Source organism: Piliocolobus tephrosceles, chromosome 8 (assembly GCF_002776525.5).
Source record: "Piliocolobus tephrosceles isolate RC106 chromosome 8, ASM277652v3, whole genome shotgun sequence".
Taxonomy (NCBI): Eukaryota; Metazoa; Chordata; class Mammalia; order Primates; family Cercopithecidae; genus Piliocolobus; species Piliocolobus tephrosceles.
Genome location: NC_045441.1, coordinates 61,961,028 through 61,973,385, shown reverse-complemented (window position 1 = coordinate 61,973,385; position 12,358 = coordinate 61,961,028). Strand labels below are relative to the sequence as shown.

At 34.9% G+C, this 12,358-nt stretch overlaps 1 protein-coding gene across 1 annotated transcript in view; it reads left to right on the top strand.

The window, feature by feature from the left end:
- The window catches only part of HDAC9 (histone deacetylase 9), a 679,750-nt gene that overhangs the window by 655,285 nt on the left and 12,107 nt on the right, over positions 1–12,358 (top strand). Inside the window, exon 23 of the mRNA XM_023215947.1 lies at positions 5,289–5,422. Coding sequence (XP_023071715.1) covers positions 5,289–5,422 — 134 coding nt within the window. The remainder of the gene's footprint in view (positions 1–5,288; positions 5,423–12,358) is intronic.

The following is a 12,358-nucleotide window of genomic DNA, read 5'->3' as shown; positions in this document are numbered from 1 at the left end:
TCCTGAAAAATGATACCTTCACCTCGGTAACCACACTTGGCTGGCATTTTTAATGTTTCTAATATGTACAGTAACAATGAACACGGAAGAATTCATGATAATAAAAATAATCTCGAATTGCTTACTTTGATTTGAAGAAGGAGCGTGGGTCTTGTAGAAATTTCTATACGTCACTTGAATGTTTTGTGCATGCATAACTCAGAGTTCAGCTGCCTCAATCTCTGACTGCAGAGATCACATGGGTAACATGTGAATGGAAATAAACCCTGTAGGTAAAAGAAAGAGGAATTTGGATAGAGATCAAAGATTAACTTCATTCCACTCTTTCCTTCCACTTTTTACTATCCCATCTAAATTTGGCATTTTATGGTACTTTTTTCATTCCCAGAGGAAAGAGTGAACTTAAACCAGATTTGGATCTCTCTCTCTCTTTCTTTCTTTAATCCAGTGATATGATTTGTTCAGTGGTGACTTTACATAATTGAATTCTAAATTACTAGAAACTATTAGTAAGATTTCTGGCTTGATTTATCATACCTTTTAAAATTATCACTGTAGCCCTGGTTTAGCTTACAGAAAAAGCTGTCTAGAATATTTAACAATATGATTAACAGAAATGTATTCTTACATATTAGGTTTTTTACATAAATTTTCTAGAATGGTACTAATTACTATGTGCTATTAATCTTGGCTTAGGGAAAGAACATTTCTGAGCATTAGGGATCAAAATTTTGCATTACTTCTTTTCTGAATGTTTATCATTCTTTTTATTGTCATCAGGTAATAAGATAGTTTAGTGTGGACAGCCTCATTCTTAAGTGGCCTGGGTAAAAGATTCTTATTGGCATCTTAATGAGGTCCATAGAAATTGAGAAATACTAAAATGCTTGATAACAGTTTTTAACTAATTTTAAGTCCTTTTTAGAATGAATTTTTGTAAAGAATTTTAAAACATGAGATAATTGTACAGTGAGTAATTTGACTTCCATCCAAATAGTTAAGTGGTTAAAAATCAACATTAAAGTGCTTCAAGATATTGAGGAGATTAACTCATCCTGTTCATGGTGAACTTCAAGTGCTAGACTAGAAGGGAAAATCTAAGCAGTTGTTTACTAAGCGGATTATCTTAAGGCATTACTAGGATTAATGTTTTATTTTATTGTTCAAAATAGAAGTAACCTAATTTAGTTTCAGGTTCTCATTATCTGATGATTTTATAGGCTTTCATTAAATTCTACCAAACACATCCTGAGAATTTATTTTCTTTTCAAACAAAAGACTATGATAATTAAACGATCATTGGTTGCCAGGGGTTGAGGGGCAGAGAGGGAGGATGAATAGGTAGATCACAGGAAATTTTCAGGGCAGTCAGCGATTCTGTCTGATAGTGTAATGGTGGATACGTGCCATTATGCATTTGTCAAAACCCATAGAATGTACAACACAAAGTGTGAACCTCTACTTTAGTTAATAATAATGCATCAGTACTGGCTTATCAGTCATAACAAATGTACCAAAATAATACAAAATGTTAATAATATGGAAAGAAAGGGACTGGATATGGGAACTTGCTGTACTTCCTGCTCAGTTTTCTGTAAATACAAAACTACTCTAAAAAATAAAATCTATGAATTATTAAAAAATTCAATTGATTTAAAAATTAAATGTTTTTTCACTGTAAGTTCACACAGCATATAAAAAATGAAATGTTCTGTTGAAACACATGTTTTTATTTATTTTTATTTACCCTACCTTTTGACAATTGCCCCTGAAATTGGACAGGTTGGATGCCATGATAATTTTTTCTAAATGTTGAATGAAAAGCATTCAAATTTGGCAATATGAGACATTACATATTCTTAAACACTTTCATGTGAAAATATCTCAAAATGCTGAATTAAATATTAAAATCATCCTTTTAAATTTATGGTTGACTTTCAAAAGATAGAAAAAGGAGAGTAAATCCTGAAGCTTTTGACTACCCTGGGGGCATCTACACCAAATTCTCCAATTGATCAGAGTTGGAACATTAATAATCTACTGCATATTGTAAAAGAGGGTCAGAGGCTTGGGCCTAAGAATGGAAGGGAATTTAATTGGAGACCAGAATAAAGAAAGAATGACAAAGGGCCAACACTTTGGAAAAGAAAATGTTCCTAAATAAAACAACACATCTATCTTAGCTTTTGCCATCAATAAAGGGAATTTCCAAAAGAAAGTTTCAGAGAAAAGAGAGAAAGAATGTAAGAGAGAAAGAGAAAAAGAAAAAGAAAGAAAGAGAGAGAGAGAGAGAGGGGGGGGGGGGGGGGGGGGGGGGGGGAGGGGAGGGGAGGAAAGATGCCCTGACTTTCTTCTCCATGAGAATTTATAATAAAGTTTTAAGGTCCATATTTATGATATACATGTGCAAACAACAACAGCAAACTCCACAACCAGTCTTGCAATATAAGAATTTAAAATAGATCCTAGATGGTAGTGTCCCAGATATCCAGCAAAAGCAAACAATATCACACTTGAGCCAGACTTGAAAGACAGATATCACATTCAAATCCGGTGTCTTAGTTCAGGCTGCTGTATCAAAGTATAATAGACTGATAGCTTATCAACAACAGAAAGTTGTTTCTCACAGTTATTTCTCACAGTTCTGATTACTGTAAGTCTGAGATCAGCTTGCCATCATGGTCAGGTTCTGGTGAGGGCCTTCTGGAGTAAAGACTTCCAACTTCTCCTTGGACCCTTAGAAAGTGACAAGAGAACTAGAGGACTCTCTGGGTCCCTTTTGTAAGGGTACTCATCTCATTCATGAGGACTCTACTTAATCTGAATTAAAGAGTGCCAGCCTCTCCTTGGATCCTTAGAAGACAACAAGAGAGCTAGAGGACTCTCTGGGGTCCCTTTTGTAAGGGTACTGATCTCATTCATGAGGACTCTACTTAATTACCAAAGGCTGCCTCTCAAAAACATCACATTGGCGTTTAGAATTTCCACATATAAATTTTGGGGGGTAGTGACATTCAGTCCATTGCACCAAGCTTCAGATATTTTTCATGTATGAAGTTACAATGAATACAAGCTCAAAGTACTCCACAAATTAAATAAATTACTAAAAATTTTAAAAACGGGAGAATAAAGGCAACATGAACATGAAGCAGCAGAAACAACAGAGAGCAAACTAAGCCAAAAGATTTCAAAAGTCAGTTGCAGAATACAAAATAATTATGCTGAAATAAATAAAGGAAGAAATAAAAACATAAACAAGAAGTTAAGAAAGTATAATAATGACCAATAAGTCATGAAATAGAACAAAATCGGAATTCTAGAGTTAAATAATATAATCACAGAAATGAAAATGTCACTAAAGGTGTGATGTAGCAGATTAGAGATCTCTGAAGAGGGAAAGTCTGGAAGACATCTCTGAATCAAAAATATACATAATGCAGGAAAGAGAGAGATGGAAAATATGAAAGAGAACATAAAAGAGATCAAGGAAATATTTACAGACAATATCCACCTACATCTATGTGGAATTTCAAAATAATATAATAAACAAATATTTTATTTCAGCAATTTCAAACACTGAAATAAAAGAAGGAAACTCCTGTAAAAATATAACTTAGGGTGATATAGAAAGCACGTGTAGTCATATAATCCCTTAAAAATTCAATCAATACTTAAAAATCTTCTTCAAAGTGAACACAAGACCCTAATGGTTTCGTAGGAGATTTCTCCCTGACATTCTGGCATCAGATAATAAAACAGAGGGTCCCAACCACATCAAAATTAATTATGGTCAATATAAGAATGGAAAATTACAGATTAACCCCATTCATGAACAGACTCAAAAAATATCTTAAAGTATTAGCAAAACAAATCCAGCTGTGTATTAAAAAGATAATACATTATGACCAAGCTTATTTTACTTCCTAAAGGCAGTGATGGCTTCATATTTGAAATATTAATTAATGTAACTAACAACACTGTCAAATTATGGGGAAAAGTCTATCTGTGTAAAGAAATAATTAGATTAAATTACATTTGTAATGAAATCTCTAAGTTAAATTAGAAATAGAAAGCTCCCCTCTTACACTGAATGAAACCACAATAAGATGCCATTTTTTTTTACCACCCACTTAGCAAATCATACCAAATGTTGGCAAGGATGTGACTTAACTGGAATTCTTACATATACTGTTTCTGAGAGTGGGGCTTGGTAATAGCTCTTTGGAAATAATCTGGCATTATTTAGCAGATTGTAAGACTCAACAATTCCATTTCACATGTGCATATGTGCACCAGAAGACTCATGTAAGAATGTTCATGGTGACATTATTTGTAATGGTAAAAAAACTGGAATTTGGTGATAACAAGAAAACCAACCCTCTGTCAATAGAAGAACGGGTAGATAACCTCTGTTGACATATAATGGCCTACTAGACAGCAAAAAAACTATAGCTACAGGCATCAACAGAGATGAGCTAACAAAATACGTGAAAACAGTAAGTTGCAAAACGATAAGACCATTTTTATAAAGTTAAAAAACAAGGAAATTAAACAAAGGAAAGCAATGGAATTATAAATTCAGGATCCTGATCTTCCACAAGGAGGAGGATAGCTACTATCAGGGAGAGGCACATGGGGGTTTAAAAAGTGTTGCTAACTTAATTTTCTTTAAGTTGGAAGGTAAAAAAGCAGATATTTGTCATATTATTGTATTTTATAACATGTATAGATGTTATTCATATTTTGCATTTATCAAAGGTTTCACAATAAAATAATGCTTATAAAAATCTAATGTAATAGATTTTACATTACATTAGATAATGTAAATAATTATGTTAGATAATGTAAATTTGTAACAGATAGCAATTGGGGGCGTAGAAAACTTCTATAATAAAGGCCAATGATGGAGACAGGAAGCATATGGCAAGCAAATGGAACAGTTTACCTTGTTAACACTGGCTGAATCATATTCAGTTTTTTTATCCAGATACGTACAGACTGTGTTATGAAAAGCAGCACTGTGCACTGGTGAAGAGTCAGATTGGTGCCAGTCTTGGTTGTGATACTTCTTAGCTAGCTGTGGGATCTTGGGCTTTGGGTCCCTTATCCGTAAAATAGAGATAATAATAGGACCTAATCCATAAAGTTATTTTGAGTTATGAATGAATTAGCACACAGAAAATGCTCAGTAATGACTTACTCGAAATATGTGTTCAATCAACGTTAGATTCTAGTGATCATTTTCTCTTGATTTAATACTTTGAAATATTCTGTTTGTATTATGGTAGGTTTTGGTCATTTGACGAAGCAATTGATGACATTGGCTGATGGACGTGTGGTGTTGGCTCTAGAAGGAGGACATGATCTCACAGCCATCTGTGACGCATCAGAAGCCTGTGTAAATGCACTTCTAGGAAATGAGGTAAAAAAGTAAAAGTACAAAATGGCAGGGGTAAAGATTCAGGGATGTATGCATGCATATTTTTAAACTAAAAAAAAAAAATTCTGCATACTCAGAAAGCTTAACATTGCTCTTACTATTAAGAAAGAAGGTAAACCTTAAATAAGATCAGTTTACATGTTCTCATATACTACAGTGTTTTTCCAGGTATAGAATCCACATAGCACTCACTCCCTTCAATCAGGTTAGCCACAGAGCTCAAAAATAAGAAGAACGTTTTGTCTACTGACCCAACCAATGATTATGGAAACATTGAATAAGAAATAAAACTTTAAAAAGGGATTTCTTGTAGGATTATGTTATTGCTGGAAAAAAACTATTTTAAAAATTGGTAAACTATTTTTGTCAACATTTAAGAATTCTTTATGCTAAGAGATGGGTATTTCCATCTTACAGATGGTGAGAATGAGTCTCAAAAATGTTGAGAAATCCATCCAAAGTCATGTAGTCAGAATGCATTATAAGATCCAAGATATGAACATGAATCTAAATGGCCAAAGACCGTTATTTTTTCTTTCACATGACATGGCTACATTGCAACATATTTTCTGACTACTCTGCAGAATTCAGATCCAATTGCTATGAGGTTCACTTCCAGCTCATGGCAACGTTTTCAACCAATTAGTTGCAATTCAGCAAATATTTCAGTTTCTATGTATTCATTAATATTATCCATTAACTCATTTTCTATAGTGATTATACAGTAGTGTTAGGACTATCATATGCATTTTGCCTTTCTTTTATGAATTTGCAATATGATTTTGCTTATTAGATAAACATGCACAAAATCTTTTTAAAAATTCATATCATTTTTAACTGTAATGCATGCCTTTGCCTGTAGTATTTATGAAACAAAGTGTACCTTTTCTTCTGCACATAGAACATATAGTTCTTATTGTCATTATTTTATAAACCTGCAGTGTTTCCACATTATTATTTTTCATATTTATTGAAGTAAAAATGTACATTGTTAATTTGAAGAAAAAATATGAGAGAGAAAACTTAAGCATTGCTCAAATACTTTACTCTTGTTAATTTTTTTTTTTTTTTTTTTAATCTGAGACAGAGTCTCACTCTGTCACCCATGCTGGAGTGCAGTGGTGCGATCTCAGCTCACTGCAACCTCCGCCTCCTTGGTTCAAGTAATTCTCCTGCCTCAGTCACCCAAGTAACTGGGATTACAGGTGTGCACCATCACGCCCAGCTAATTTTTGTATTTTTAGTAGAGACGGGGTTTCACCATGTTGGCTAGGCTGGTCTCGAACTCCTGACCTCGTGATCTACCCGCCTCGGCCTCCCAAAGCGCTGGAATTACAGGCGTCAGCCACCCCACCGTGCCCGGCTGTCTTACTAATTTTAGACAGCACAATAACCCAAAGGATGTAATTATCTAATGACTATTGTCAACAAAGTACTGCTGTTTCAGATCGCACACAATTCAAGGTGTGTAAAGTTTTCTAAAATGTTAGTGTCTTTCTGAGATTCCTGTAAGTCAATAATGTCAAACAGAATGTTGAATATTTTTTTAATTTTTTGTGGCAGTAAAGGAGTGCGAGAAATAAATGCTATTTTTATTTTATAAGTTGATGTTGGGGTGCTTTTCTGCCCCCTAGATAAGATTTTTTGCATAGTCACCTGTATTCTGAAATCACTTATTTGATTTTAAATATAGAAACATGTTACAGAAGCTTATTGATATTAATATTTGCATTATAAAGGTTTACACAGATGTGCAGACAATCAGAATGAACTGTGGATTTGTGGCTCCGTGGATAATTGACCTAGCCAGAAAGAAATGTTACCTGATTGCAAAAGCCAACTACTTTTCTGCCTATGTGGAAGGAAATCAGGGATTTTACTGCCTTTCTTTGAACACATGCATTCAAATGAGATTCTGTCTCTATACTGTTACAATCTTTTGCTCTTAACCCAACATTTCCAATGAGGATGGAGTGATCTCCCCTATGATCTCCTTATTTAAGAAATGATTATGTTTCAGAACAGATTCAATTGTGTGGAGTTACATGTTTTTCTTAATTTATCTGTGTTTACTGTAAAGCAAAGTGTGTTTTGTACCTTGCTGCCATTCTATGCCCTTTTGACTGGGAGAACTCTGGTCATTTTAGTACACGTGCTTTTCATGGAGATGAAATAGACTGCTTTTATAGAACAATTAGTGACATTAAAATTGATGGCAATATGAGAGTGCATATTCTTAAATACTCCTATATGAAAATACCTCGCTGGCCGGGCACAGTGGCTCATGCCTGTAATCCCAGCACTTTGGGAGGCCGAGGTGGGTGGATCACGAGGTCAGGAGATAGAGACTGTCCTGGCTAACATGGTGAAACCCCGTCTCTACTAAATATACAAAAAATTAGCCGGGCGTGGTGGCGGAGGCCTGTAGTCCCAGCTACTCGGGAGGCTGAGTCAGGAGAATGGTGTGAACCCGGGAGGCGGAGTTTGCAGTGAGCCGAATCGCGCCACTGCCCTCCAGACTGGGCGACAGAGCGAGACTCCGTCAAAAAAAAAAAAAAAGGAAAGAAAGAAAGAAAGAGGGAAGGAAGGAAGGGAGGAAGGGAGAAAGGAAGGAAGGAAGGAAGGGAAATATTTCAAAATTCTGAATTAAATATTAAAACCACCCTTTTAAATTTATGAATGACTTCCAAAAAGATAGAAAAAGGAGAGTGAATACTGCAGTTGTTGGCTACCCTGGAGGCATCTGTTTGAAAATCACCAATTGGTCAGAGTTTGAACATTTATAATCTACTGCATATTGCAAAAGATAGTCAGAGCCTTGGGCCTAAGAAGGAAATGGAAATTAATTGGAGACCAGAACACAGAAAGAATGACAATGATGTCACCTGATTTAAAGTTTGAGACCTGTGCCTTTTCTGTACATATTTAGAAAGACCAGGCCTGAGAAAGAGAAAGGAATAAAGGTGTCCCTGGAGAATATTAAACCTGACCGTGTGAGTGTTTAGATTGCTAAATTTCCAGTAAGTGCTAACTGAAATGATTATTTTTGGCTATATTGACTATTGAACTTACTAATTAATATGTATGTCTTATGGTAAATTTGAGTTAGTTATTATGATGCCCTAAATACCAGCTTGTCCCTTTTTGTTGGTGATCTTCAGTTGCATAAGCACAACCTAAAACTTTTCAATGCAAACTAAAGGAAGGAAGGTTTCAGTAATGTATACCTTTCTATATTTTTTGCATTAAACTTTCTTGGGAACATAAATAAGAATATAGATTTCCTAGCAGATACTTTAAGGGTAACAATGAATATGGGATTATTGAATTTTTGAAAGGTAAATTTTGTTGTCAGGTCTATCAGAATAAGAAAAAGAAAGATTAGTAAAAGTGAAAAATTAAAGAAAAATACAAGTGTGTTTTACATTATTATTCATTTGGAAAAAAGGAGATGAAAATATAATACATAAAACGCATTAAAGAATGGAGAGTTCTTCTCACTTTCATTGACAATATAATTTATAATCCAAGGCCTGGTTTTCTGCATTTTTTTCAAGGTCAAAGATCATTATGACTACACTGAAGTTTTAAATTTCATTCTTTTAGAGAAATAATATATAAGGCATATTGCATGTACCTCACCATTTTAAAAAAAGTGCATATATGCAGTTTTCACGGCAGTTTTGTATGGTAAGCTATAGGTAAGAAAATACAAAAGAATGTCTTTCAGATACCACCTATTGCGATTTCAAATCCCAGTTTCCCTCCAAACCCTTTATTCAGTGATTAATAGAGCAATTATAACTTATTATCTGGGATTTCACTTTTACAAATAACAAAATGTAGTAAAGCTTGAACTTAAAACATTGGCAGAACCCACTTTAGTTTCTCAACACTGAACATGCAATTGAACTCACATTAGAAAGGTCAAGAGGGGCCTTTCTGAGGGCCTCTGCTCTTTGTCAGATGTATTTATTCATGTGCAGAGGATTAGAATTCATAAACATTTTGCCAGTTTTTTGAATGCTATTTCTTTCCCTTGTTGTTTTTGGCCAGGCCATATCAATACAGCAAAATTTTGCTTCTTAGGGCTTATTATCAGCAGAATAATATGTATTACATAACCCAAAGTAATTATAAAATCAGCAGGAACCGTTAGCTCTGCATCTGTGTGGACACATAGATGCGTACCAAAAAACTTGATTTTTAAAAATTTTAGTTATCTGAGTGTTATACCCAAAACAGGCATTTTCTTCTTTTTAAATATCTTTATCATGAAAATGATCTACTTAGCAAAACATCTCTTAATTATTCTTTTAAGAAATATGTACAAGGTCAGTCAAAATAGTATACTATTGGATTAAAACTAATTTGAGCATGGTACAGGAAATTCCTAGAGGCAACTGATATTGAAGACATACCAGAAGTCCATTTTTTTCTTTCTCTTGGCAAAGTTTAGAACTTAGATTTATCGGTCCAATCAGTGCATGATGAATATTTTTGATCTTTTTCAATGAAGCACTTAGAAACACCAGCTTGGGGTTTGCAAGAAATTGAAGTGAATATTTAAATGAGAAGAATCATTAAGTTGCTTGGAAAGGCATTAGGGATACTTGTGTCAACAGCCACATAGTTTTTAGAATTCATAATAGAAACATCTGTGAGGTTCCCAGAAAATCTGATTTTGGTAATCTGTATTTGAGCTGATTGGCAAACAGTGTCACAGTTGCTTTAAGGCCAAATTTGCCTACTGTTATGCAAAGCCAATTAGTGGCACCCCGGGTTACTTCCTCTGAAAGAAATTTTCCCAAGAGGTGAGAAAAGCTTTAAGCAGTTTCCATTCCTAAGGAATCTAAAACAAAAACATTGAAAAACTTCAAGCAAGTCAAAGAAAGGAGAGGACATGTAGTAGTAGAAGCCTTGGGTAGTGAGTTGAGAACATGGCCATTAGAAGATCACCTGTCAATACCAAATAAATGATGATTTCTAAGCTTGTTAGAGGAAAAAGCAAAACAAATTATGATAGATCTGGAAGCTGTTGAGATTATGCTGAAGCCTCTAGTACTGTTCAGCATTTACACTTGGAGCATATAGCATGTTTTGATTTCCCTCACTCTTTTTAAAATTTGGCTTCTGATTTCTTTTTTTGTCTCTTCTTTTTTTTTTTTCTTTTCTTTCTTTCCCTCCCTGCCTCCCTCCCATTATTCTTCACTTCCTCACTCCCTTCAACCCTCTCTCCCTTTCTCCCTCCCTCTCTCCACTTTCTTTTTAATAACCTCTATCTCCTGTTGAGTATGCTCAGCTGCTTTCATTTGACTTGAATTTCACAAACAGTGGCTAAACTTAGTGATCGTGTTTGTTGATAATCTTTTAAAGATGACGTTTTGCTCTAAAGCTGCTGAAATAGTCTCTTGAATTGACTCTAGTAAGTGTTGACAACCACCCCTGAGGTGAACTCTTGAGATGTTGTTGTCCAAGTTGCTCATCAGGGGTTTGTTTGCATTGGATTCCGAATGGGGAGGTTGTTTTGCCATCTTTTTCATCCTTTAGATTATGTATGGCTGAGGCTTAGTCCATTGGGGAATTGGTGTGAATCTGGGAAAGCTTACAGGCTCCTAAATAGTTGCCATTCATGAGTAAAGGAAGGAGGAACTGAATACAGGGACAATGTATGATAGATACGTCAGAATAATGTTTTTCTATGGTTTTCTTTTAAACTTTGAAAGCTCGCCATACTCTGAAAGAGAATGTATGGATAACCTAAAGAGAATAAAACTTTTTGGGAAAAATATTATTTGAAGATACTTTTCAGTGTGGATGTGGTCTATGATGTTGCATTTCTTGCATTCAACAAGGCAGAGCCAAATCGATTGTGGATTTTTTTTGTTTATATGTTTTATCAAATGCCAAGTTAAGTGGAGGTTGTTTGGATAATTCAAAACTCCATTATATAAATTTTCTGTATAGTCTTTAGGTTTTTCAGAGAGTGTTAAGCAGAATATGGGCAAGGAACCTGGACATTTCATAGGTTATGGTAACCAATAAAAGAAAGAGAGCAGTTCTTTGCCACGGTGAAACAAACATGTAATAATTCTTTTATCTGTCCATTCATTCGTCTTTTATTGGGCATGTATTTTGTGCCCAAAAGTTTTAATATAAGTAAAAGTAAAACAAAGTGCATTGGGAATATAACATAAAACTATTGTTTTTAATTATAGAGATGGAGGAATATTTTAATATTTAATTGGTCTTGAATAAAAAGCAGACTAATATGAGCTAATATCTAAGGAAAAGATTATCATGTAATAGGAAAGGGTAGATAAAGACATTAAGACTTCTTAGAACTGTAGATGGCTCTGTTTGGATTTGTTCATTTTGTTTTTGGTAGAGGAGAGGTATGTTGAGTAGAATAAAAGTACATACTGAGTCTGAATCTGGGTAATGAAATATCATAAGGAATTAGAATTTCTGTGAAAAAATATGGAAGCTTTGAACAAATGAATCCCAAGCTTTGGGGTGAAACAACAGCAACAAAACAGTGTATTTATTTTGTGTATGTGGAGATGGCAGAAGCTCATAGAAGAAAACAAAGCTAGGCCAGGCGCAGTGGCTCAAGCCTGTAATCCCAGCACTTTGGGAGGCTGAGACGAGTGGATCATGAGGTCAGGAGATCGAGACCATCTTGGCTAACACGGTGAAACCCCGTCTCTACTAAAAATACAAAAAACTAGCCGGGCGAGGTGGCGGGTGCCTGTAGTCCCAGCTACTCAGGAGGCTGAGGCAGGAGAATGGCGTAAACCCGGGAGGCAGAGCTTGCAGTGAGCTGAGATCCGGCCACTGCACTCCCGCCCGGGCGACAGAGCAAGACTCGGTCTCAAAAAAAAAAAAAAAAAAAAAAAAAAAAAAAAAAAAAAAAAA